The sequence below is a fragment of the Seriola lalandi genome, unplaced genomic scaffold (assembly GCF_002814215.2).
Source record: "Seriola lalandi dorsalis isolate HSWRI2012SDOR001 ecotype SW California unplaced genomic scaffold, Sedor1 jcf7180002054722, whole genome shotgun sequence".
Classification (NCBI taxonomy): Eukaryota; Metazoa; Chordata; class Actinopteri; order Carangiformes; family Carangidae; genus Seriola; species Seriola lalandi.
This window is the reverse complement of record NW_019525275.1, coordinates 132,364-158,137: the sequence shown is the minus strand read 5'-3', so window position 1 is coordinate 158,137 and position 25,774 is coordinate 132,364. Positions and strand designations below refer to the sequence as shown.

Genomic DNA, 25,774 nt, shown 5'->3' with positions numbered 1-25,774 from the left:
CATAATAACATGTTAAAATCAAAAACAAAATCTCTAAATGGATTAAGGAATTCAGTTTTTACATCAAACAGCCTTCAAACCAAACCGCCGCTCGTGAACCACCGGTAGACCCCGGAACAAGAATCGTCCACGCGTGACTCGTTAACAGTCGGGTTGCCAGGTTTCGAGGAAACCGATGGTGTGAATGTCATTCGAGGGATGAAAAAGATTTTATTTGAGAATATCTTTTGTTAATTAATTTAATTCAGCTGTGTTTGTGTTGGTGCAGACAGTTCGCCTCATTCACTACAACCTCCCTCAAATAGACACAGACCACAAAGATACCAGCACTTGTAATTTGCCAAATACCACTCCATCTAACCAAACAACATTTACATATATTATATTATATTATATTTTATTGTAATAATGTATTCATGCCTTAATTGATGTGTGCATGTGAGTGTATCCACTTGTAATAACAAAAAACTCTGTTATGCTGTGATTAGGCCTATATTATAAAGAGTATAAATATTATAAAGAGTATAGGGAGAGACCTGCTCTATTTGAAGAGTATCTTGAGATAACTTCTGTTGTGATTTGTTGCTTTTATATAAATAAAATGAATTGACTTGACTCTTATCCTATGTTAAATTTCTTTAATAAAAAAACACTGATGTGTTAAATCATTGTCTATCAAAGACATCACTAGAATTAAAACAATCTTATAATGACTGAGACTTTTGCTTGTTCAACATTTTGGCACAATATGGACAACTGAGTGTTTCAGTCCAGCTTTCAGCCTTGCTGGGTGGGTGGTCATACTGTTCTCTGCAGAACCAGTCACAAAAATTTAATCTAAAGAAAGATCTTTTCACATTTGTGTATAATTATAGCTTCAGTCAGATCAACCACCAATGAAACAACATGTATGCATTAAAATGAGAACAGGATCTAATTGGCTTTATTATGTTAATTTATAACACTTTTAACACATTTCAGTGCTATTGATGTCAACAGAAAATAAATGTATTTCTCCTCTGTGAGTGAGGCTTCTCTGAAAGGGTGGTGTTGGTGGCAACAAGCGTGTGACTGAGCACCTGCACGGCGGGTTGGAGGCTTTGAGAAGGGGGATGTGAGAGGATAAATCTGGCAACTACAGTCTGCCATCTTTGATTGTGCGACAGGCCGCGGCGCGAGCGGGGCCTCACTCAACTAGAAAAACGGTCTGGCACGAGATAACGGGTGGGGAGAGTCACGGAAACACGGGACGACCGCGTACCGGTTTCCCGCAGTAACGGCCGAACAGACGAAGACAGACTGGTGTCTAGAAACGGCGCAGAAGACGCGAAACAGAAGCCGTGCATGTGGAGAGCGGTTTGTTGGCAGCCAACGAGCAGAGTAGCTAACCATCGTTAGCCGAACTGGGTTAGCAGGCTAGCCAGCTTTTGTAATCCGCCGGCCAGACACACTTTCGTCCACCACAAACCAGGCCGAAACCAGGATTTCAAGTGAGGCCGCACAACAGCCAAAAGGACAAAGAAGGCACCGGCGGTGGCAGGTGAGTCTGCAAGTTGATTTTTTAAAGTTTTTATCCATTAGCCGATGTGTTGCTGTTCACTCGGCGCTAGCCTGCTAGCATGCTTTGACCACTGACGGGCTCAGAGTGGATGTGATGGCGACTAGTGAGAAACGAAACTATGCTAAACGATGCAAGCTGGCGGCCTGCTCTCCAACAGCACCGCCTTAATCATTATACACAGAAAATACACGCTGCTGAGCATAACGGTGACATTTTGAGGTGAACTTTTTGCGCAATAAACGTGGTATTTGAACCCGGTGAGGATGAGTTCCGGGCGAAAAGGGGCCTTTGCTCCCTGCCGGTGTGAGCCACCCAGCCCACCAGTAGTTTGATTCATGGACAAGGATGGCCTGCAGACTCCTCAGAGGCAGTGATTTACAGAAACAATAGGACAGTATTAAGCGTCTCCTTTTGATTTTTCATGATTTGGGCCACATGTTCTGGCGATGTATTACGTTTAATTCATGTTTTTAATTAAGTCCCGTGGACAGACTAACAGAGCTTTCCCTCTCAGTCAAAACGTCTTGCAGATGCAACTAACGTGGTGTTAGAGCACATTTCTAGTGTGTGACTGTGCGCTTTCAGGAGTTGGGGTGTGGAAGACTTCAGTGATTCATAAAGTCTGCTTGTAGATTTGGAAGCTTCCTGGGAGATTTATCAATAGGCAACATGGTATTGTTCCCATATATGCATCCATGGTTGCATATAAGTCTACATCTGGCTCATTATAGAGAGGCCATTCAGATGTGTATTGATTGCAGTAGTGCTTTATTGATTGACCAGTCGGTGTCATGACCTGATCAGAGATCTACAACAAAAGTAGATGGAAGTGTATTTTGAGAGCTCCAGCCTTTGATTTAAAGATAAAATACATGCTACAAACAGTTTGTCTTAAGAGTCTCTGCACAATAAAACAACATTAACCAGGCCGGATATCAAGTGATAACTAGATAGTGATTTTACACACCGCATCCTCTAGTCTCTGTACATGCTCCAATTTGTGTATTTCTACCTGGCACTTGCAATAACTAATGTTTCATTTGAGCATTTAATCTAAGCACTTTTGCATCCAATTAATGAAAAATAAAGCCACCCTGCAGTTTACTGTGTGCGCAGTGAAATTACCAGCAACTCCCCAGGGACACCATCTCAGTGGTATTGATGGCCTGGTGATGGAGAACCACAATAATCTGAAGTGGCTTCCAATTGTCATCTGTTTGTTCATGTCTTTGTAAATTGGGCCAAATATAGTAAGTGGTGTTAGGATGGTGCTGCCTGCATTGACCCTGATCAAAGTGAAGATAAACTGGTAAATGCTGAATGTGTGCTAATCATATCAAGTACTGCACACATTATATTTTCTTTTTACGTGACAGGTCATGTTGTCCAGTATCTTTGAGGGATGACGGCTTGATGCATATTGATGTCCACGGCCCATCTTTTATTTATATATTTAAGGATTAAAAAAAAAAAGATACATCCTTAGTTTTATTGTTATACTTTTGGCCACTGTACCTAAAGATGATTGACATACTGACTTCTCCACTGTCACTGTAGAAATTTAGGACCAGAGTTCTTCACTTGAGACAGCATTACAGTACAAAGCAACAGGGACAGTGAAATATTATCCTGTTCTTTCAGCACCCATCATTTAGGCCATCTACATGACTTTTTATTCTTTGACTTCACTGTTGCATTAGACGGCCCGTCCCATGGCCCGCTGTAAACAAGAGTAGGCTACGTGGAGGCTGCACAGGTAAGTTGTGTTGGTCGACCTGCAGCTTGAACCTGAAGTCAATCTACAATGCAAAAGAGAGTCATAATGTGCTACTGAGGTAATAAGTTTTTGTGTTCACCTCCATTCATATCTTCAAATAACTGCTCTGAGGCTCATATTTCACCGGCCCTGTTGGGCTCCTAAGTGTGTCAAAGCAACAGTTACTCTACTTATAAAATGAACAATAGCCATGTCAAATTATAGAGTAGGACAGTTGAATTCCTCCTGCTAAGCATCACCGCCACAACACAAAAATAATTTCACTGGCCACGTGATTTGACGGATGGGAAATTTCAGTTTCATTAGACAGCTAAAATCTGTGAGGAACATTAACACCTGTACACAAGCACAGACACAAACTAGTTACTGCCTAGAAGAAACAGCAGAATGTTGGTATTTTTGTGTATTAGAAAAAGGGAGGAAAGAGCTGACCTTGATGGATGAGTTGTTATGCAGAAGTAGTTGCAGAGGTGAAGGGTCACGCTGGAGGTTGGGCTGAGCAGATAGTGCTTGGGGAGCTGGGATGCTGTTGTGTGACAAATCTTGGATTTTGCAGTTGCTTGATACAACCATCTGAAAACACTTCAAAATGGTGGACCAAGGCCACTTTGCCCTCAGTGGATTTATGTTGACAGTGTAAGAGGTGGAGCAGGGACTGTAAACTGAATGGACCCCTTCAGTGTAGACGCTCATCCTCAGGTGACTGGGTTGTGCTGTGGTGTCACCGTTACTGAACAGGTAACGGTTTATCTGTGCACAGAGGATGTAGGTGTGTCAGTGTTCTCTCTCCATTTCTTTTTTCAAACACATCCTCATCCATCCCATATCCCTCTGATGTCAGGATTTTTGTGCACACTTGACTGAGTCCCTCCACGCGACCTCTGCACCATCCTCCTCACGCTGACCCTTCTCAAGTGGAGAATCGTGGCCAGTTCCCAAAGGGATTTTCCCTGACAAATGGTTTTTCTAATGTGGGGGGATTTGTAAAGGTTCGGTCTTGAAACCTCTACCCAGTCATGGACTTTTTAAAAACCCTTTAATATTGTGTGTGTGTGTGTGTGTGTGTGTGTGTGTGTGTGTGTGTGTGTGTGGGGGGGGGCAAACATCCTCAGTAGCCAATAGAGAGTCGAGCTCTGCTGCTGTGAGACTCACTCCAGTGATGCAGAGTACTTTAAAATGATAATAATTCATAAATTATGATAACATTCAAATTGTTTTTCCTCCCCACCTCCTGTCAAGTGTCGCCGCTGCACCTGACCGAACTGTAGTAAAACATTGATTTATAATGACCGTGATAAATGCAACTGTTTTATTTGTCAATTTCTGGTGAATTGTACAGATCTGTGATCCATCTGTTCTGCCGAATTTAGATTAAACGCTCGGCCTGAGTCTCAACAACAGCTTCATCTGAATCATTGTTGTCTTTTTATTGTTCTGTTTTACACAGTGGAAATAAATCAACAAGCATGTGTTCAAGGGACACTGAAGTGCGTGAGTTAGTGACAGCATTTGGGTCAGTGGGGACTGGTACCAGTACCTTGTCAGAACCTGTGTTTGTTAGACTACAAGGCTGAAACAAGACAGGTGAAAACACAAAAACTGTATGTCTGCCATTGTTGTTTTTCAGACAGGTGGAGAGAGTGTGTTCAGATACTTAATTGTAGTAATGCATAAAAGTGTCTCGGCCGCTCGGCCTTCAGTGATCAAACACTACCACAGCCAGACAGATGTTGAAGTAAATGCTCAGGGTGTCTTGTGTAGCCTGCACTTTGCTCTATGGCAGTAAAGATGCAGACAGACAACTGACAGATGAAGTAACAAGCATTAGGATGGATGAGCAGACTACAAATCCAGGTTCAGACTAAATTTCGCATTCAAATGTCCTATCAATACCCATTTTTTAAAGGACAACATAAAATCATCATATTTCTGGTTAAACTGAAGTGATGCCTTCTCTTAAACTCTTTCCTCATGGCAGAAGACTCATAATCCCACAGAGCGTTATCTAACTAAGCGTCTATCTAAACTATCAGTTGAATTAAGGAGCATCACTACTGATACCAGAGTTAATATTAGCATGCCATGTAAAGTGGAGAAAAATAGATTGCTACCTGGATCTTATTGTCATGGTTTGATTTACAATTGTGTTTGACAAGATTTTAAAAAATAAGAACCAGGTGGTTTACAAAAAAAACAAAACAAAAAAAACAGGGCTTTTCCTTTAAGTGGATGTTACTTTGCAGAAGTGTTCTAAGGCCAAGTTACAGATAGAGACTGAGCTCATCAGAGCTGTCAGCCCCCCAACACACACACACACACACACACACACACACACACACACACACACACACACACACACTGTTCCACCACTGCTACGTTAATAATAAATGACCTCTGTGTGTCTTAGGAAAGACACTGCAGCCCAAACATGCTGTCTTTGGTACTGCTCACTCTAATTCACTTCTCTTGCTAACCTTCCTGAGCATCCTCAGAGTATCTTCAATCATGCACCATTTCCTTTCTCAGGCAACAGTGGGTTTGTGTCAGGAGTCCCGCCATAGACTTATGTTCATTTATGTGTGACCTTTATTATGAGACTGGTATTGGCCAGACATGACAACCCCCCCCCCCACACACACTCGGGTCCCATTCGCTTCACAATAACATTTTGCCACTAATTTGTTATGTCATGTGATTTAGTTGTACTTGTTTTGTGCAGTATGATTAGGATGAGCTTATCTGGTTTTATCATTTACACCTGAATCAGTTTCAGGTTTTTTGTTTTTTTGTTTTTTTTTGTTTTTCTTTTATTGTCACCCTCTGAAAAGTTGATGCATCAGTTTTTATTGAACCAACAACTTTCATCCTGCCCAAACTCCATGTTTGACATGACATGCTGCACTAAGCACAGCACCTCTCCTGGATTCCTTTCCTTTCCTTCTTGAGGAGGGTGATGTCCTTTTTCTTTATTATTATTATTATTTTTTAAACGTGTGCAGCAAGATTTTGCGGATCTTTTACCAGGACGATGCTGCACAAGCTGAACTACATGGAGACCACCTTGCATCCCCTCCATGGCCTGCGGATCACACATAGGCACACTGCGCTACAGGAAGTCATTCCTGCCAGCTGCCATCAGTCTGTACAATGATTCTCTTCTGTGTTGGGAGACGGACTCTGACTAAATAGTTTTTCCTTGTAAATGACAAACTGCTCACCTGGACTTTTTATTACATTATGTATCACATCTGTTCATCACCTTAATCTTTCGAGGGTGCATATATAATGTGTGTGTTAGCACACAGCATAGTTATGGGTCTGTCTTTAGTGTAAATTTTTCCCCCTATTTGTTTTTTTATTTTCATACTCTTAGTCTGTTGTATAGGATTTAGCCTTGAATTGAATTGTAGGTTATTTGCCAACCTCATTGCTCTTATGATTTATGTGAAATAGCTGCTGCAACACTGACATTTCCCTTTGGGATGATTAAAGTACTCGATTTATCAATCCGTCTGTCAGGTTCAGGTGTAGTTAATACTAAGTGCAGTTTGTTGGTGAACATTACGAACAAGGTTCAGATATCTGTGCTACGCTGTCGTGTCCAGCTGCAAAAGCTCTACAACAACATATATTTAGTCATTTTCACTTATTTTTGTCATGCAATTTTATTTTTTATGTCTAAACATTTTGCTGTTATTCAGCTGTCGTCATCTTTGTTATGTACAGTTGCCATGGTTACGGGTCTCTGTCACTGCAGTAATACAGAGTGACTCTCCTCAGTAACGTCAGTCATTTTTTCCATTATGATTTCCAGGCTCTGGCTGTTGGAACAGAACTGCGCTCTCTTGTATATTCTGCTCACCTAGCATTAGCATTACTGCAGCCACCTATACTGTTCATTGACTCATTCAGAGGATGGGTTCATTCATTTGTTCACCCAACGTTTTTTTTTTTAAGTTCAAACATCAAATGTTAAAACGTAGTGACATGTCTTTAGCAACCTAAAGGACAAGATGGTGGACTGCTGCCTTAAATCCTGGAAATTTACTCATTCTGATAGCAACAGTAAAGATAGTCGACTGGAAGTAACGTTAGCTTACCTTTTTTATAATTATCGGTGTCCTGCCTGCATGTTTTCATAGTTTGTATGGTTGGTTTGGTTATCATGGATCAATGGAGTCCATAAAGCTGTTTCTTCTAAAAAACCAATAACTGACAGTTACTGAATGGAAGGTGTCTCTTATTAACAGTAATGCGACGGGTCAAGCAGCCCAGTTTGTGCCTGTCACGTGGCGCACACACAGTCACAGGCTACAGTGTGTGAATCTGCAGATACACGCAGGTCGTTGACCTTGTCTTTCACATTATCATTTAGTTATATGTTGATGAAAAATGTTTAAACTTTTCATCATAGCTCTCATTTTTACAAGTTAGATTTTAATGTAGTTGTAACTGATATTTTTCATTATAGATTTCTTCAACAACTTTACCAGCGTTTGTCTCATTCCTGTTCCCCCTCTTTGGTCTGTAGGAGGCTGGTTCTGGGGGCGAGGCCAAAGGACCAGACTCAATGAGTTTCAAGCGAAATGTCCGAGAAGTCAGGGCAGAGCACCAAGGCAAAGGATGGCAAAACAAAGTATGCAACCCTTAGCCTCTTCAATACCTACAAGGGCAAATCTCTGGAAACCCAGAAAACTGCAGGTAAACAGTTCCCTTCTAGTCTTGAATTCAAATGAGTGGACTGAATTGCATGAATTAACTTTATTGATCAAGGCAATGGAATATAAACTTGAAGGATTGAGACGAACCTTAATCTTGTTTTTTGTTTGTCCCAGTGGCTGCCAGACATGGGCTCCAGAGTTTGGGCAAAGTTGCTGTTAGCCGGCGCATGCCCCCTCCAGCCAACCTGCCCAGCCTGAAGGCAGAGAACAAGGGAAACGACCCCAACGTCAACATCGTCCCCAAAGACGGCAGTGGCTGGGCGTCCCGGGCTGAGGCAGGAGAGGAGAGGTAAGTTGAATAAGTTGTGTGCACATTTACGAGCTCATGGACGGAAACTAAGCCCCAACCCATTTGTTAAAGCTCGTCTCTAAATGAAGGTGTGTGAACCACTACAGAATGACAGGAAATGTGAGGTGAAGAGGACTCTGTCATCCACATTTTCACTTGTGATTGTTGTTGGAAATTCTGCTGTTTTATGTGCCACAGGCAACAGGAGACGCCCCCACCCCAGATCAAACCAGCAGTGATCCAGTCACAAGAGCTTTCTACCGGGGGCAGCCGCTCGTGGGCCAACAGCAAGCAGACACAGCTAGACGGTAATCATCCTCTCCACTACACTGAGCACTACACCTATTCAGAAAACGCAGATAGTCTGTTGTAGTGCTGTGGTTCTACTTGACATTTATGTAGGAGGCTGTAAACTCTTCAGTTGAACAAACAAAGAAAAGTAAAAAATCCTCAGTTGTTCTCCAGCTCTGAGCCGTCCATTTGATCTCCACTAAATGTTGGGTTGGTGTGGGAGGGGTGCCATACACCACCTGAGGATTAGACCTTTCACTGCAGCTCTGTACGTCACAGTTTTAGACTCAATCTTGTGATTTCTGTGCATTCATAAAGTGCTTGTATTGTGCAGGAGCTCCTCGGGTGAGCAGCCAGTTCCACCAGGAGTTTCCCAGCTTGCAGGCGGCTGGTGAGGCGGAGAAAGGGGACGGTCAAGAGGAGGAGCCTTATGGACCGGGCCCCAGCCTCAGACCTCAAAGTATGGCCACACTCATGCACATAAACATCATTCACTGTTATCTGATTGCTTTCTGTTTCAGGAACCACCGGTTCAAGTCAAACAATATCTCTCTTCCCTCTCTCCTGTTAGATGTTGGCAGTTGGCGTGAGGGTGGAGGCAGGAATTTGAACACTGCACCCACCCCCCCTGAGATGGAGAACAGGGCTCCAGAGGAGGGAAGTCCAAGCCTTGGAACCTCCACACCACCGGTGGAAGCTGAAGAACCTGCCCGAAACGTAACCACTGACGGTCAGAGGGAGAAGAGGGATGTCAGGGAGAGGCCGCCCACATCTGGCCCTCCTCAGCCTAAACTTAATGGGGGGCAGCAGCCTCCGGCGGGGGTGCCAACTCACTTTGATCCTGCTTTCAGGAGCATGATGCCACCTTATGTGAGTCACAGTTTGATGTTGTGGACAGACCGTGGAGGATATTGCAGTTAAGTGTGGAGTTGTAGTGTTTCTCTCTTTACCCTGCGTGAAGGTGGGTGTCTTTGTGTTTCTAGATGTTCCACGCCTATCCTCAAATGTCTTATGGTCCTGGGCAAGGAAACTTCAGATTCCCTGTACCACAAGATGGAGCCAAGTAAGTTCACATCTTAACGGCTAAACCCTAAATACAGTTGAAGCAAAATAAGATACATTTTTGATTTTTATTTAATTGATCTTTGCACAAACACATTATACTGTGGAGTCTTCCTTCATAATTAACAAAACAATGAATCTGTTTTAAAGGCAATTGATTAAACAAGCTGTGGACAGTATAAAATGTCATGACATCACACAGAAGCAAATTGTTCACATCATTATAAAAGGAATCTTTTGTCCGTGTGCACGATACCGTTTACAGTTTTTAGTAGCTCGTATATTCGTTAGACCCTGAATGAACTTCCCTCTCTTTTCCTCTTTGTTGGCTGGTCAGGGGTCCTCGATCAGTACGACCCCAGCAGGCCCCCCCTCAGTCCTGGCTCCAGGATCCAGACAGACCCTCAATCATTAGCGCCACAGAACTGAAGGAGCTGGACAATTTAGACACTGATGCTGATGAGGGCTGGGCAGGTCGGTAACCGTACATTATGAAATACAGCGTTAATAATAACCAGTCATTCATTTGTAGCTTTAATCCTGACCTCTCTGTAATCCAGGAGCTCAGATGGAGGTGGACTACACTGAGAAACTAAACTTCAGCGACGATGAGGAAAACCAAGCTGCTAAAGAAAAAGGAGAAAACTGGTGAGAGTCTGAGCTTCACTTTTCAGCATTTCAGTACACTTCATTACTGAGCTTCTGTCCCACAATGCATTTTCCCTACCTATGTTTTGTCTTGAAACATAGCTGACGATACAGAGCAGCAGATGAACTTGTATATGAAGGTTATTGTGCATTTTATGAATAAAGCATGAAACTTTGTCCATGTTTCTATAAACCATCAAGTTTATTTTCAGATGTGGAGATGTTGAGCAGTGAGTGTGGTCGAGACCAAACTAGCATGTTGGCTTCTGATTAGAGTGTTCGCTAATGTGCTAGCTAGTCATGTGATTCCATAGAACACACAGCAGCAGATGTCAATGTTTTTAACAAACTATAGCTACATTAACACCTGGAAATGGCTTAATATGCTGCTCTATGCAAAATGGTGTTACATGGCCACAGCAGCAAATAAGCATCTTTATGCAATGTTGTCAAAGAGACACATGATTATAATGGAGAAATAAACGGGAGTAAATAAACTACAACATGGAAAAACTGTTAATGATATAGTTCAAATAGTCAGTGAATGTGACATGTTGGCACTGTTTATACAACAGGCAACATATTGTGACACTGACTCAGGACAGAACACACTAATGTTAGATAGATGATCTAACATTACCACAATTATACACTCAGAACCAGATGGTTGTTGTTTGGCAGCGCTGCCGTTGCTGCTTGTTGTGGAAAGAACCAAACTGTTACTACACATACTTTGTATTAAATGGAGCTCACCCTTAACAGTCACCGTCTTGGATGCATAGCGGGGGGAGGGGGGAGGGGAGGGATTGCCAATGTATTTTCGAATCTGTGAAAACTGCGGCTAAGGAACGAGGACACGTCGTCGGAGCCAGTTGCGGTGTAATTTCTTGTCGAATGAAACACGACAGTAAAACTTAAATTTACAAGTTAAGTGAGCAAAGCCGCCGGCAGATATTTTGCCTGGTAGCGTCACAAATATCTTCAATCAAGGGAATAACTTGTGAAAGCTGTGAGAGCACGTGTTGTGATGAGGTTTAATGTGCAGCCAGAGGTTGAAGTGAGTGAAAGAACCTGAAGATATTCGTTTCTAATGAATCCTATCGATATTATTTTTAGGGAGTGGATGGGTAAAGTGGAGCGAATGAGACCTCGGCCATCAGACGGTCAGGAGGGCTGGAAGGAGGGGTCTGAGGACCGTGGGGGCAGCAAAACCTCATGGGCCGAAGGCGCAGATCCTAGAGCTCCATCACCTGGCAGTATGGGGCAGTACACTAAATCAGCTGCTCCACAGGACTACCAGGTAAAGCTGCATATGCATTACAGACGCCTTCCATTATGTGTGCACTGATTATTCAAACAGCACGGTGATCAGTCTGTGTTCTTTTCTCCAGGGCGGCACTCGTCCTGTCGGTGCCACAGCTCCGCGTGGGAGCAAGCCACCGGCCGTGGCACCCGGTCCCGAGGAGGACTCTGAGGCCTGGAGACAGAAGCGCAAGAAGCCAGAAGTTTCTGAAGCCGTAGAACGAGCGAGACGGAGGAGGGAAGAAGAGGAACGGCGGATGGAAGAACAGCGGCTTGCGGCTTGTGCCGAAAAACTAAAACGTCTCAATGAAAAACACCGCCAAGCAGCTGAGGGCAAATCCTCCCCTGCGCCGGCCACCAACGATGAGGCAGGAGCTGCCCACGAGGAGTCCTCCTTATCAGCTCCTGCTCCTGTATCCAGTCCTGTACCTTCAGTCCCAGTTTCACAATCACAGGCCCCGATCATGCAAGCTCCTCTGCCTGAGAGGGACAGGGAGAGGACAGAGTGGGAACGGGAGAGAGTTGAACCAACTGCAGAGGAGGAAGTTGTTCACTTGCCCCGTCAGCCCAGTCCTCCCGTCCAGAGACCTGCGGTCGTAGCTCCAGAGCCTCAGGGCGAGGGGGAGAGCTCCTTGGCGGAGGTGGGCCCCCTAACGGAGGAGAACCAAGCCGACAGGACAACAGTGCCTATCCGAGACTATTTCAACATAGAGGACAACAGAGGTGAGCCGGCTCAGCCTTTTCTCAAAGCTGCTTGTAAATGAACTGGCATGTTTTCGATGCCAATACTGTCGGTTGTGTTTCCCTGCAGTGGATGAGCCCCACCTGTCTCTGCCTCACATGGACGCCCCAAGTAGTGAGGAAGCCCCCGTAGCCCCCCCACAGCTGGAAGGAGAAGCAGCAGCTGCTATGCGTCCCTCTCTCACCTCAGGCTATTCCAAACAGTTTCAAAAGTCTCTGCCGCCTCGTTTCCTCAGACAGCAGGTGAGGTCGTCCACGTCTGGTGTCTTGAGTTACTACGAGCTCGTTAAAATTAATTAACCCAATGATAAGTGTGTGTCATGAGCTGATGGGCAGTTGTCCTAACTGTGAATCAACTGGGAATTTGATGAATATTAGTTTGATCTTACATTTACTTTCAAAGTGAGTTTAATTAGACCTTTTCCACAGTTAGTGTGTTCATTAGTCATATCAGTGCACGTGCGCCGATAGCATGTGTGTATTGGGAGCAGTATTTTCAACACTCTGCAGTGTTGGGGCGCCTCGGTGGTCGACTTGCGGCCCTTTGCTGCGTGTCGTTCCTTCTCCCTCCTCGACTTTCCCGTCACTGTCTCACTGTCACTATAATGAAGACAAATAGAAACTCTGGGGCCCAGGTTCTGTCACATCTCTAAAGGCTTGGGTTGTGGAAAAATGGTGTTCATACAGACTGTGACAAATTAAAGGAACAACCTGGAAAATAGTTGAGAAACAGGACGACGGTGCGTTTATCCCACCACCATCACAACGCCGCGTAAGGGAATATCTTCAGGTAGGATGTCGATGATCCTCCAGTCGAGTTCAGAGACTCAGAGAATCGATGACGAGCAGCGGTGAAGCTCAACACTAAGACACTTTATGTTCATTCTTCTTTTAATTTGTCACCAGTCTGTAGGTGGTCGTTTTAAATGCATTGTGTCGTCACAACAAGCAGACAGGACATGGAGCCATGAATATTTACATTGTAGTATATACCATAAAAACAAGTTGTCTTTATTTAGCTTAAATATCCTTTGGTTCTTTCTTTGGTTGTAGGAGCAAATGAAGCAGCAACAATGGCAACAACAGCAGCAGCAGCAGCAGCAGAGCGGGGGCTCCGTGTCCCCGTCAGGTGGTGGTGGGGTTCCAGCTACACAACAGCAGCAGCAGCAGCAGCAGCAACACCGATCCATGTATCAACCCATGGGCCCCCACCACCAGCACCTGGCCTCCATGGGGTTTGACCCCCGCTGGCTAATGATGCAGTCCTACATGGACCCACGCATGATGTCTGGACGTCCTCCTATGGACATTCCAGCTAACATTCACCCTGGTAGGGAGACGTGGAATAGAAGTAGAGCATGTGATGAGTGTGCAGCGCTGACAGCCTGTGTAAAGTCGGTCTGGTTTGTGCTCTTCAGGGAGGATGCCTCCGAAGCAGATCGTGCGCAGAGAGCCAGGTGACAACTCCAGCTCCAGCTCCGACTCCTTTGACCACTTGACCCGACCAATCCGTGACCATGGCTTACCCTCAGACTCACGGATGGTCTGGGGCTCTGACCCGTACCCACAGTCAGAGCCGTTATCTTCTGTAACTGCTCCGAAAGGACGGGATGAAAACAAGGAGCCGAGGTAAATTAAAAAAAAAAAAAAAAAAAAAAAAAGACAATCAACAGAAGAAATGGCCTTTATTTTCTGCTCATGACACATTAACTATTGTTTCTTTACAGGATGGACTCTAGTTTGGATCTGGACAGGGGACTCCCAGCTATATACCCCCAGGACCACAGTGCATTGGACTCTCGTAAGAGTAACTTCTTCCGGGACCCTACAGAGTCCCTGTCAGCATTTACCCAGGGCCCAGAGGACGTCTCTGGGCCTCTAGACAGGGTCCCTGTAGGCTCAGCCTTCGATCCTGAGGAGCCAGGCCTACCGAGTGGAGAAGAGGTAGAGGCTCTTGGCCAAGCTATGCTGCAAAGGAGTGTGTCCCAGGGCTCCAGCCACTCCCTCAAGCTTGATGAACCCAGGTTTGATGCGCTACCCCTGGGAACAAAATCACTAGAATTACAGGACACAGGGGAAAGGGCTGATGATAAGCCCCAGAATGAACTCTTCTCCCAGGCTGCAGTGACCAGCAACAGGGCGACACCTCCTGCTGATGGATTACACAAACAAGAGAAGCTGCCTCTGCCAGCCCCTAGCAAGCAGAAAGCTGAGCTGCGCTGGGGAGGGAGATCAGGGACCGGACGCAGAGAAGGACCAGGGGGAGAGAGGCCAGTCCGCAGGTCTGGGCCAATAAAGAAGCCTGTCCTAAGGGACATGAAAGAAGAGAGGGAGCAAAGAGAAGAAAGAGAGAAGCGTCATGAGAGGGCAGATAGAGGAGACAGATCCAAAAAGGAACCGTCATCCAAAGCTCCTTCTGCAGCTGCTGTTGTGTCTGAGGGATCCAGACCTCAGGCCGAAGGGAAGAGAGAATCTACAGAGCCGGAGGAAACACTGACTGGACATCAGAGAGCCAGAGACTCTCAGCCTTCGTCTGGGGTTCCCACTTCTTCCTCTCAGGAGGAGAAAACAGACAAACTGCAGAGCAATGACAAACATCCAGAACCCAAATTACCCTCCAGGAAAGAGTCCAATCTTCCTCCACGTGCCTACCGACGAGAGGAGCGAGAGAGGGAACGCGAGAGGGATAAGGATATGGACAAGGACAGAGAGAGGGAGTGGCCTGCTGACTCAGGTTTCAAAGGACGTGGTCGAGGGGAGTATTACTCCAGAGGACGAAGCTACCGGGGGACGTACAGCGGCCGAGGCAGGGGGAGTCGTGGCAGAAGTCGAGCAGAGTACCCTTACAGAGAGCCTCGATCACGCTCTGACTTACCCTCTGCTGGAGGGGCAGCTGCCTTTCGCAACAGGGAGGAAAGTGAAACGCGCAGTGAGAGCTCAGACTTTGAGGTTATACCAAAACGCAGACGACGACGGGGTTCAGATACTGATTCTGAAAGCGAAGGTGGGAGGGAGTCTGCCAGTGATACTGGACCGTCTGACCGGGAACCTAGCACCAAACCTAGCCGTCCACTTAGACGAGAACTACCTGGGGAGGGCCGGTCAGGGCCCCACAAGCCAGGCTTTGGACCTCCTCACATGGGGGAAAAGGTTGGATCCAGGGGGGACGATGAAAGCAGACCCAAGCCAGGATTCCTTCCTAAAGGAGAGCCTTCTCGCCGAGGAAGAGGTGGATTATACAGTAGACGAGGAGGAACAAGGGAACGTGGGGGTCCTCGCTCAGCCCCTCTTAGAAGGCCAGCAGCCAGAGAGTCCTCCTCTCAGTGGCCCTCTAAACCCATGGAGACATTCAGGCCTGAGGATGCGGAGTCAACATCAAGATATGACAATCCTCCAGCTGACCGTCGGCCCCCCAAGTCTGAGGGCAAGAAATTTGGGGACGGGCCTCCTCAGAGTAGCAGAGAAAGGCCTCGTAGATCCCGACCAGCACGACCTCCTAGGCAAGATAAACCCCCCCGTTTCAGGCGCTTGAAGGAGCGGGAGGCTGCAGTGTTAGCTAGTGGAGAAACAGCCCCAAGTCCCCCTGTCCATTTACCCCCAGTGCCTGCTGCTGCCCCCAGGTCTGCCCCAATCTCCCTCTCCCCAACGCTGTCCAGAGCTCCAGGAACTCCCGTTACTGTGCCTGCGGAGGTGGCAGCCACTTTGTCTGCACCCGACCTGCCCTCTCCTATAGAGGCACCCCTGCCGGAGACCAGCAGCCCCACCATCGCTGCAGCTGGAACCAAGTCCCCCGACCTGTCGAACCAGAACTCTTCAGATCAAGCCAATGAGGAATGGGAAACGGCCTCAGAGAGCAGCGACTTCAATGAACGGAGAGAGCGAGAAGAGAGGAAAGGAGCGCTGGAGGCTGCTAATGAAGCAGCTACTGCCTCTGCTGCGGCACCTGCGCCCCCCCAGGGCTCTCTGACCCCCAATAAAAGCCCTCCTGATGGAGGAGTGACTCAAAAACGTGAAGGAGCTCCTGCAGCCAAGAGGAGTTTCTCAAGTCAGAGGCCTACAGAGAGACAGAACCGTAGAGGCAACAGTGGAGCCAAACCAGGCCGGAGCTACACAGGGGGCAAAGGGGAGAGGAGGGGAGGGGCCAAAACCGGCCGCAAAGGGTGAGTTTGAAACAATCAGGCTTTTGTCTGTTTAGGCATTTACTTTGTCTGCTTACATTAACACCAGCACAATGAAGTCGACTCAATGATCAGTGTGCAGTAGAATAACACGGCTGCTTTATTCACACACAATAAACCTTTTGTGTACTAATCATTAATTACTATTCTGTCTAATTATTGGCTGCACTGAACAACACTAGAGCAGAATCTAAATATCTCAGTGAGCTGTTAGTGTTGCCTGTTGTTTAAGGTTCCTCCTCGAGTACACGTCCAAATGATTTGGTTAAAAAAAACTAAATCTGGTGTTAGTGTGGAGGTATTTTTAGACTCTACCTGAACACAGTGAAAATATTTCTGCCTTTTTATCTAGTGCATCAACACACCTGCTGTCTCATGACCTCCCTGTTATCTACTCCTTCACTCAGAGGCATAAATCCCAAGTTATCACATTTTTTACTTGTAAACATTCTGTTCTATCCAACATTAAGACGTTTCTCAGTCTCTTCTTGCTGTGTCTCAATCTTTCTCCAACATGTGACTGAATGGAGCAGCCCTCCAGCCCATCAGAACTCTGAGGCAGCAACACCAACAGCCGGAGGAGCGGCCCAAAGACCTAAAGAGCAGCCGGCTCGTCGGAAAGACGAGACCAAACAGGCCGCCAAGAAGCCGAAGGAGAACGCTCTGTCTCAGTTTGATCTCAACAATTATGCCAGTAAGTAAATTAACGTTTACTCTGACACTCTCCTGCTTTTACACCAAAATTAGCAGCACACACACACACACACACACACACACACACACACACACACACACACACAGTGAGCTGCAGATCAGTCACGTCTCGTCTGCAGGTTGGTGCTCCTGTAAGTGAGACGCTTCGATCAGTGATTGTTTGTTTTTGAAACTAGCCCTGTTCAGACCTGGTGTTACCGTCTGTCTCAGGTGATCTGATCATTCAGGTGTGAACATACCCAAGACACATCTCAGATCCGCTCACTCAGACCACAATCAGAGGTGGTCTGGACCACATGTATCCATGTTCTTTTAGCAGTGTGAACATGTGATGGACACAGTCTGATTGGTCCAACAGTTTCTAATGAAAATATTTTACTGTTTCAAATGGAAAAAACTGATTTCACTGTAGCTGTGAGCAGAGCAATGATTCAGTCAACCCCTCCATACCTGTCTGTCTGTCTCTGTCTGTCTCTGTCTGTCTGTCTGTCTGTTTGTGTCTGTCCGTCTGTCTCTGTCTGTCTGTCTGTCCCTGTCTGTCTCTCCCTCTCTGTCTGTCTGTCTTTCCCTCCCTGTCTATCTCTCCCTCTCTGTCTGTCTGTCTGTCTCTCTCCCTCTCTCTGTCTGTCTCTCACAACAACACATACCTGTTTATATGCATACAAAGCAGGAAGTGAGATCTGATCACTGATTGGATCACTGAGTCACATTTTAAATCAGGGTTATTTTGGGGCTGCACCTCACTTTCATCCCAGAGCGCAGTGTAGCCATGGAGTGTCTGGTGTAACAGCGCCGTGCTGGACAGGTGACAGGTGTGTTTACAGTGTGTGTGCTCGAAAGACATCACAGCAGGAAAATTAGCGAGTTCACCTGGTGTTGTGTTTACATCACTGCTGATTGGAGCCGATAAATTCCTGCATCTGCTGCAGAGTCATGACCCGGGTGTGAATGCTGATTGTTCCCTTTCCACTGCTGACAAAAACCTGACGTCAGAGGGTCTTAGTGGTTTTTGACCTGTGGAGAAGGAGCTTTACTTGTCAACCTACACCTGGCTCCAGCTGCTTGTTGCCTTAAAACTGAATGTAAAAGCCTGGATCCCTTTTCGTCCCGTCGCTGCAGGTGTTGTGATCATTGATGACCACCCAGAGGTCACCACCACAGAGGACCCACAGTCCAGCACCAATGATGACGGCTTCACAGAGGTCGTGTCCCGCAAGCAACAGAAACGCCTGCAGGATGAGGAGAAACGGAAAAAGGAGGAGCAGACTACTCAGGTAGGAGGAGGGGAGAGTGTGTGGTTACACAGGAATACATCACAGGTCTGAGAGTTAACACTGATGCCACTCCTACAGAACTGGGGTAAAAAAGGCTCTGGTGAGAAGAACAGAGGGGGAGGAGGAAAGCTGCCCCCAAGATTTGCCAAGAAACAATCCTCACAACAACAGCAACAACAGCAGCAGCAGCAGCAACAACAACAACAGGCCTCACAGCCTCAGCCTGCTGTAGCCTCCGCCCCCCAGGCCCAACAGCAGCCCACCGTGTCTGCCCCCCAGCATCCTCACCATGCCCCCTCCCAGCCCGCTGCAACCCCTCAGACTCTGGAGGGAACAGTGGCTCCTCTGCCCTCCATTCCCCCTGCGCCTGTGGACTTCACCTCAAAGAACCTGGCCCCCGCACCCACGCAGACGCACAGCACTCTGGGTACAGAACTGTGGGAGAACAAGGTAGCGGGCGCCACTGTCCTTCCTGATGTGAAGAAACGTAAGTGGATATGTTGACCGACTTTAAATTCTTAACTCGTGAACGTTGAGATGCAGGTTCTCTAAAACTCTAATCTGTATGTTCCAGTTGGTCCAATCAGCCCCCCCCAGCCACCGTCTGTGAGTGCCTGGAACAAACCTCTTACCTCCTTCACCGGCACCGTCTCCTCTGAGGTACAGTAACAAGCCAGCGTTGTCTGTGACTGTATGACCCATTCGAACCATGACAACTTTTTGACAACTAATTGTCGTTTCAGGGTGTGAAGCCAGGAGCAGAGGGCAGTGTAGAACTGGCAATAGACAGTATTCAGTTTGGAGCTCCGTCATCTGCAGGCAGCACAGACAGTGATGGAGTTCCAGCACTGCTAGAAACTGGCTCTGAAAACAAATTACCTGCTCCCAAAGAACAGAGACAGAAACAACCTCGAGCTGGTCCAATCAAAACACAGAAGGTAACTGCACTGTGGAGTCGCTTTCAGCTGCTGCTGAACACAACTCTAAAACTCCAACCTCTAAAAATGTTCAATTACCTCTCCTCCCCAGCTTCCTGAAATGGAACCCGTGGAAACCAAGGAATACAAGCCAGGTCCCATTGGTAAAGAGCGTTCTCTAAAGAACCGCAAGGCCAAAGACGCCCGTGGAGGAGAAGGCGAGGGCATGGAGGGAGTGGTAACTGGAGGAGGCGGCAGCAGAGCCACGGACTCCAGTCCTCCCACCAGTGACACCACAGTACCAGAGCTGGGAGGAGACATCGAGGGCATGATCACAGTCCCCTCGGCAGATTACACTAGCAACTCAAAGGTATGTCCCTGTCACGTGACCTCACAGCCCCCCGAGCCCTGAACACTGGTGACATCACTGATCATCATGTGTATCTATTTTTCTATTTCTATATATTTATAAAATCATCGTTTTAATCTTTTAGTTCTGAGTGTGACCGTTCAGAGCAAACAGCAAACAACAATAAACAAGTAGCACTAGCAGTACAACGTCTGTCTGTCTGTGTCTGTGTCTCTGTGTGTGTGTGTGTGTGTGTGTGTGTGTGTGTGTGTGTGTGTGTGTGTGTCTGTCTGTGTGTCTCTGTCTGTGTGTGTGTGTCTGTTTCTATATAAATGTCTGTCTTTCCATCTCAGGAGTCTGTCACTGACTACACCACTCCCTCCTCCTCACTGGCCGACAGTGTTCCTACTGGCGGGAACAAGATGGAGGAGAGTTTGGTGGCCAATGTGAGTGCTCATCCTTACACAGATCAGTCATCATTGCCACTGAGTTGTTTATAAATCAATAAAATGTATTGAACCGTATCCACTTTATCCATTTGAGCTGTTTTGTGTTTTTTCTGGTGTCTCAGGTGGCACTACCCCACTCGTTGCCCCTTCCTCGACGGGAGACCCTGCAGCAGAGCTCCAGCCTCAGCACCGTCTCTCCTGCGACTGTGGACCTAACACTAAAGGTGCACAGATCCCACGGCACGCTCCAGGAAACATCACGCACTCTGAGAAAGACTGTTCTCTCGGACGTGTCGATGAAACCTTAACACCAGTTTCTTTGTGTCTCCTGTTCAGATGGAATCAGCTCGTAAAGCGTGGGAAAACTCCCCCAGTCTGGAGAAGAATTCTCCGGTCACCTCCTCTTCCTCCCCCATCACTTCCTGCGCTTCCTCGTATTCTTCCTTCTCCTCGGCCTCCATGCCACAGATCCCCGTGGCTTCTGTTACCCCCAGCACCTCACTGTCGGGTACGAAAATTTCCAGTTACATCTGCCGCCATATTGTCTGTTGACACTGTTTACGTCAACACTGCTGACATCACTGTATCCTTGTCTTTAATCTCCACGCTGCAGGTTCTGGTACCTACACAACGTCATCCCTCAGCACCAAGACCACCACAGCTTCCGACCCCCCAAACATCTGTAAGGTGAAGCCTCAGCAGCTGCAAGGTGGGAGTCTGTCGTCCTCCAGCAGCAGCAGCAGCAGCAGCAGCTTCTCTCAGCTGGGCTGTGTGCCCCCCCTCCTGCCGCAGCAGCAGCAGACTCCACAGGTGTATGTCTCCCAGTCTGCAGCAGGTGAGAGGAACATGGCACTGACCTGTGATGTTAGTATGTTATACATGTGATTTATTAAGTGGAAATTGTCTGTTCTTGAACATATAAATTCCCTCATATTTAAACACCAACTTCCTTGTTTTGTTTAGTTTTTATTCCTCCACGCCAGTGACGGTCAGATCAGCGGCCATTTTGTTTTCACCTTGACAGAACTTTAAACTTAGCATAAACATTCACTTGGACACAAGGATGAGCTGATTAGATTTTGGGGCTCAAAGGTCAAGGTCATGGTGACATCAGAAAACACTCACACAAAAACAGGATGTAACCTGAAACTAGTCTGAGTGGTGGAGGGATACAACCAGGAGGAGGTGATTCTACTCTAATCACTAATGTTTAATCCCTTGTATGTCCAGGTTCTGCAGCTCAGATTCCAGCTTTCTACATGGACACTAGCCACCTCTTCAGCACCCCCCACCCTCGCTTGGCTCCTCCCTCTCTGGCGCAGCAGCAAGGCTTCCAGCCCGGACTCTCGCAGGTGGGATTTTCTGTTTCAGAAACACACTGCAGGAATGTTTTAAATGTTGCAGATACAAACAAAAGGCCTGTCTGTTTGTCCACCTCGTAGCCGACGGCAGTGCAGCAGATTCCCATCCCTATTTACGCTCCACTGCAAGGTCAGCCTCAGCACCAACACACACACCAGCCCCAGCTAGGACTCAGCACTGGTCCTCCAGTCTCCCAGCCACAAGACCTGTTCAGCTCCTCGCTGCAGCCGTACAGGTAACACAAGACGCCACAGGCATCCAGTTCTCTTCACCACAACACAAACACACGTGCCAGTACCTCCCTCACCATCTGATCCGGCCGGTCTGCCCCCCCCCCCAGGTCTCAGCAGGCGTTCATGCAGAGCAGCCTGTCGCAGCCCTCCATGATGCTGTCAGGACCGTCCCTGCACAGCTATCCTGGTGTGCAGGCCCCTGACATGGGCAAACCTCAGTCCAGCCTGGCCTATCAGCAGCCCTCATCCACCCAGCACATTCCCATTCTGTTTGAGCCCCAGCTCAATCAGCCCTCGGGTATGGGAGGCTCCCAGCTCATCGACACACACCTGCTGCAGGTAACCCGACTGCTCAGAGTTCACTCTACCTTACAGCACAGTGACATCTCGTCACATCGATATCTGTATCTTCGGTCTGACACCTGTGTGTTTGCTTCAGGCTCGACAGGGTATGAATCAGCATTCAAACATGTACTCAGGACAGGTGCAACAACACGGCCAGAGCAGCTACTACAGCAACACTCAGTCACCCAGCTCAGCCATGCAGCAGGTAACTGACATGAAACTCCAGACTTTAATGTTTACGAACCTCAGTCATCAAACATCTGTTCCAGTAAAAAGTTCTGTTGAACGGGTGAATCAGTGAATTCATTGTCAGTCTGTAACACCAGGTCTTCATCTCTCTCTGAAGGTCACGGTCCCTCTGCCCGGTTCCCAGTTGTCCCTGCCAAACTTCGGCTCGGGCGGAGGCCAGCCCCTCCTCGCGCTGCCCCCCACGCCTCCTCAGGCCCAGCCCCCCAGCATCAACCGACAGCCCCCAGTCTCCCAGCCGTACCGAGGCATCATGGGCCCCAACCACAACATGATGCAGCCGCCCACCAGCAAGGTGCTACAGAGTGCGACTGTGACTGAACTGTGTGTCTGAACTGTGTGGTTCTGATCCGTAACACTGAGCTGTTTGTTGATGGTCACAGATGGACATAGATCTGAAGCTGTTCGGCAGCGGGATGGACGTGAAGCCAGGAACCCCTCCCGTCAGCGGCAGGAGCACCACCCCCACCTCCAGCCCTTACAGGTACTACCTCGAACATCTTCCTCATCCTCCGTCAGACAGACAGGCAGGCAGGCAGGCAGGCAGACAGATCACTCGTTTTCCTCACTCTGACCTGTCTGTCTGTCTGTCTCTGTCTCTGACAGTGATGTCCTCTGCGTTGGGGACAGTGAACTTGCATCATAGATGAATGTCTTCGTCAGAAACAGTTGATGAGATTAAATGTGTGAGAGACTTTTATATCGATAACAAACGGGAAATCTGATTTCTTAACTTCTCCAGTTGTGAGAGCAGAACCGATGACGTCAGAGCTCAACACGTCGGTCTGTAACAAATAGCCCTGGGTCTCTGAATGCCTCTCTCTCTGTCTCTCTCTCTGTGTCCCCCCCCCCCCCAGGGCCAGCTCCACCTCTCCCAGCAGCCAGTCCAGTAAGATGAACAGCATGCTCTACCAGAAGCAGTTTCAGCCCAGCTCAGCCGGCATGAGAATGACTCAGCACTTTCCTGGCCAGTTCAACCCACAGGTACAACAACGATAATCCCTGTAATAACAACAAATCTGTGTCCTGATTGTTTAAACTGTAATGAAGTGGTTCTGCAGCTGCTCCATTCATTTCCTGTTTGTTCCTCTTCATCAGATTCTGTCTCAGCCCAACATCGTCTCTCCTCTGGTTCGACCTCCTCACACCAACTCGTTTGCTGGAGGTGTCCAGCGCTCTCCCATGGGCCCTCCAATGTCCCCCAACATGGGTGGTGGTCTGATGCCTCATCCCCGACCCCAGCATCCACAGCACAGCCAGCACCCTCCTCGAGGGCCCTCGGGCCCCTCCATCGCACCCAGAGGCACACAGGCGGCTCTGAAAGCTGAACAGGACCTGAAGGTCTGCTGCCTGGTTCTTAGAGCTGTTTTGTTAATCTGATCGTGATCTTTCAGTGATGGGGGAGTTGACTCTTTGTGAATTTTCCCTCTACCCCCCTCCAGGCAAAGCAGCGGGCTGAGGTGCTCCAGTCCACTCACAAGTTCTTCTCAGAGCAGCAGCAGCAGCAACTCAAGGCGCCGCAAGTCAGCAAAGCACCTCGGCTGGATCAGGGAGGGAAACCCCCCCTCGACACCTCGGCCCCAAACCACCAGCCCGGAGGTGACCGACCAGATTCTGACAAACCCCCCGTCTCCACGGCCAAGCCCATACGGACCGGCCCCATAAAACCACAGGCCATCAAACCAGAAGAGGGCAAGTAAAGAGCTGCAGACGACAGGAAGAGAGGGAGAGTCAACCCCATCACTCAGTCACCGCTCATATCAGCCCTGGGGGACAATGTGGGGGAGGAGGAGGATGAGTTGGTAGAGATGGTTACTGAGAGTAGGCGCTGTCCTGCATATATATAATCCTCTTCTTTCTTCCCCTGTCTTGTCCCACTGTAGGAGGGGGCGTTTGATTCTTCCATCATATTTAGATGCCGATGAAACGGCTGCACAAGTTGTTCCATAGAAATCTACTGCGACGGTAGAAGAGAGAGAATTTAAAATGAGATTTGCTGCTGAGTTTGCCATTTTTATAGCTATTGATTTCTGCTCCTTTTTATCCCCAACCCCCCCCCCAATTAGGATCCACACATATAGGAGAAACCCGTTTCGTTCACGAAAGAATGAATCCGATTTGTTTTTGTAGTCAAACAATCTTCAGTGTCGTAGTGAAGCACTCTTTCTCCATCACTAATCCTCAGATCTGTGCACGTGCACATGCACACGCTCCCTGACGGTTTCATCCACGCTCACAAGACGTGACATCACAAACGTTGTTGTCATTTTGTTTTTGTTTTTACCAGAATGGAAATGTGAAAATTGCAGCATTTGATTGACTTTAATGATTGATTTATTGATTAGTCTGCCTGTGAGCCTTTGCTCCCGCCTTCTGCTCTCATCTCCTTGCCTGAGAATAACTGATGTGTTGGGGTGTGTGTGTGTGTGTCGAGTGTCTGTCTGTGGTATGAACAGGGGGCGCCTGTAGCTGGACTCTCCTGTATATTTAGCCAAAGGTTAATGCAGCGCAGAGATGATGTCACAGCCTTTTAGGATTGCTGTTGCCGTGGCAGCAGAGTTTTGAGTGAACTGAAAGGATTACATGGATGATGTATGATCACTACTTACAGCTGTTTAGGGGGCTACTGTCACACACCCTTTCACTGCTTTCACACCCACCCATCCTGTCACACAACACACACATACACACTTCACTGTAAAGCACCCAGACCTGCTGCTATTGACTGATTTCAGTGCCCTTAGCTAGTACATAGCAGGATAGGGCTATTTAGAGGAATAGACACGGTGAAGAGTTGATTGTTAAAACAGTAGAAAACTTTGTGTGTGTCTGTCGAACCCCCACAACAATGGGGGGGGGGCAAGAACAAGACAGAGAAGGAGGAAAAAGATGAAATGAGAAGCCTCAAGTTCTGAAGCGTTTGGGCAGAAGGACACTTTTTGTTTTGTTGTCTTTACTGATGAGAGCAATCAGTGCTGTTTTCTGTCTCTGCCTCACCTCCGCTGGCTGTCCCACCCACAACGCTCTCATCTCGGGGTCGTGGTGACAAGGGTCCTTCAGAAATGTACAGTAGTATGCACCCTGAGGTGGGGAGAGTGTCCTCGTCACCTCCACCCCAGCCGGGGGAAGAGTCCTTGATTTGGAGGATGGATGAGGGAGGGTTGGTAATGACTTTTGTTTTTGTTTTGTTTTTTTTCCTTTTTTGTTTTTTGTTGTACTTGTACAGGGGTTTCATCGCTGTATTAAAAGATGTACGGTCTTATTTACATTCTCTTGGTTTGGTTACAGAAACTAATAAAAATAATATACTGTTGA

At 47.5% G+C, this 25,774-nt stretch overlaps 1 protein-coding gene across 1 annotated transcript; it reads left to right on the top strand.

Annotated features, from left to right (window-relative positions):
* The first annotated feature begins 1,147 nt into the window (after positions 1 to 1,147).
* prrc2c (proline-rich coiled-coil 2C) lies at positions 1,148 to 25,774 on the top strand. The gene is made up of 34 exons (XM_023424165.2): positions 1,148 to 1,540; positions 7,870 to 8,039; positions 8,174 to 8,348; positions 8,547 to 8,656; positions 8,974 to 9,099; positions 9,211 to 9,509; positions 9,623 to 9,702; positions 10,039 to 10,175; positions 10,262 to 10,349; positions 11,466 to 11,649; positions 11,741 to 12,374; positions 12,463 to 12,635; positions 13,446 to 13,722; positions 13,811 to 14,021; positions 14,120 to 16,552; positions 17,104 to 17,264; positions 18,404 to 18,558; positions 18,637 to 19,045; positions 19,133 to 19,218; positions 19,302 to 19,496; positions 19,588 to 19,845; positions 20,178 to 20,270; positions 20,396 to 20,497; positions 20,610 to 20,781; positions 20,887 to 21,108; positions 21,504 to 21,625; positions 21,716 to 21,870; positions 21,976 to 22,207; positions 22,308 to 22,418; positions 22,560 to 22,754; positions 22,843 to 22,943; positions 23,317 to 23,443; positions 23,558 to 23,800; positions 23,902 to 25,774. Exons 2-34 carry the CDS (start codon positions 7,925 to 7,927, stop codon positions 24,157 to 24,159), a joined length of 8,439 nt encoding a protein of 2,812 aa, XP_023279933.1. The 5' UTR covers positions 1,148 to 1,540; positions 7,870 to 7,924; the 3' UTR covers positions 24,160 to 25,774.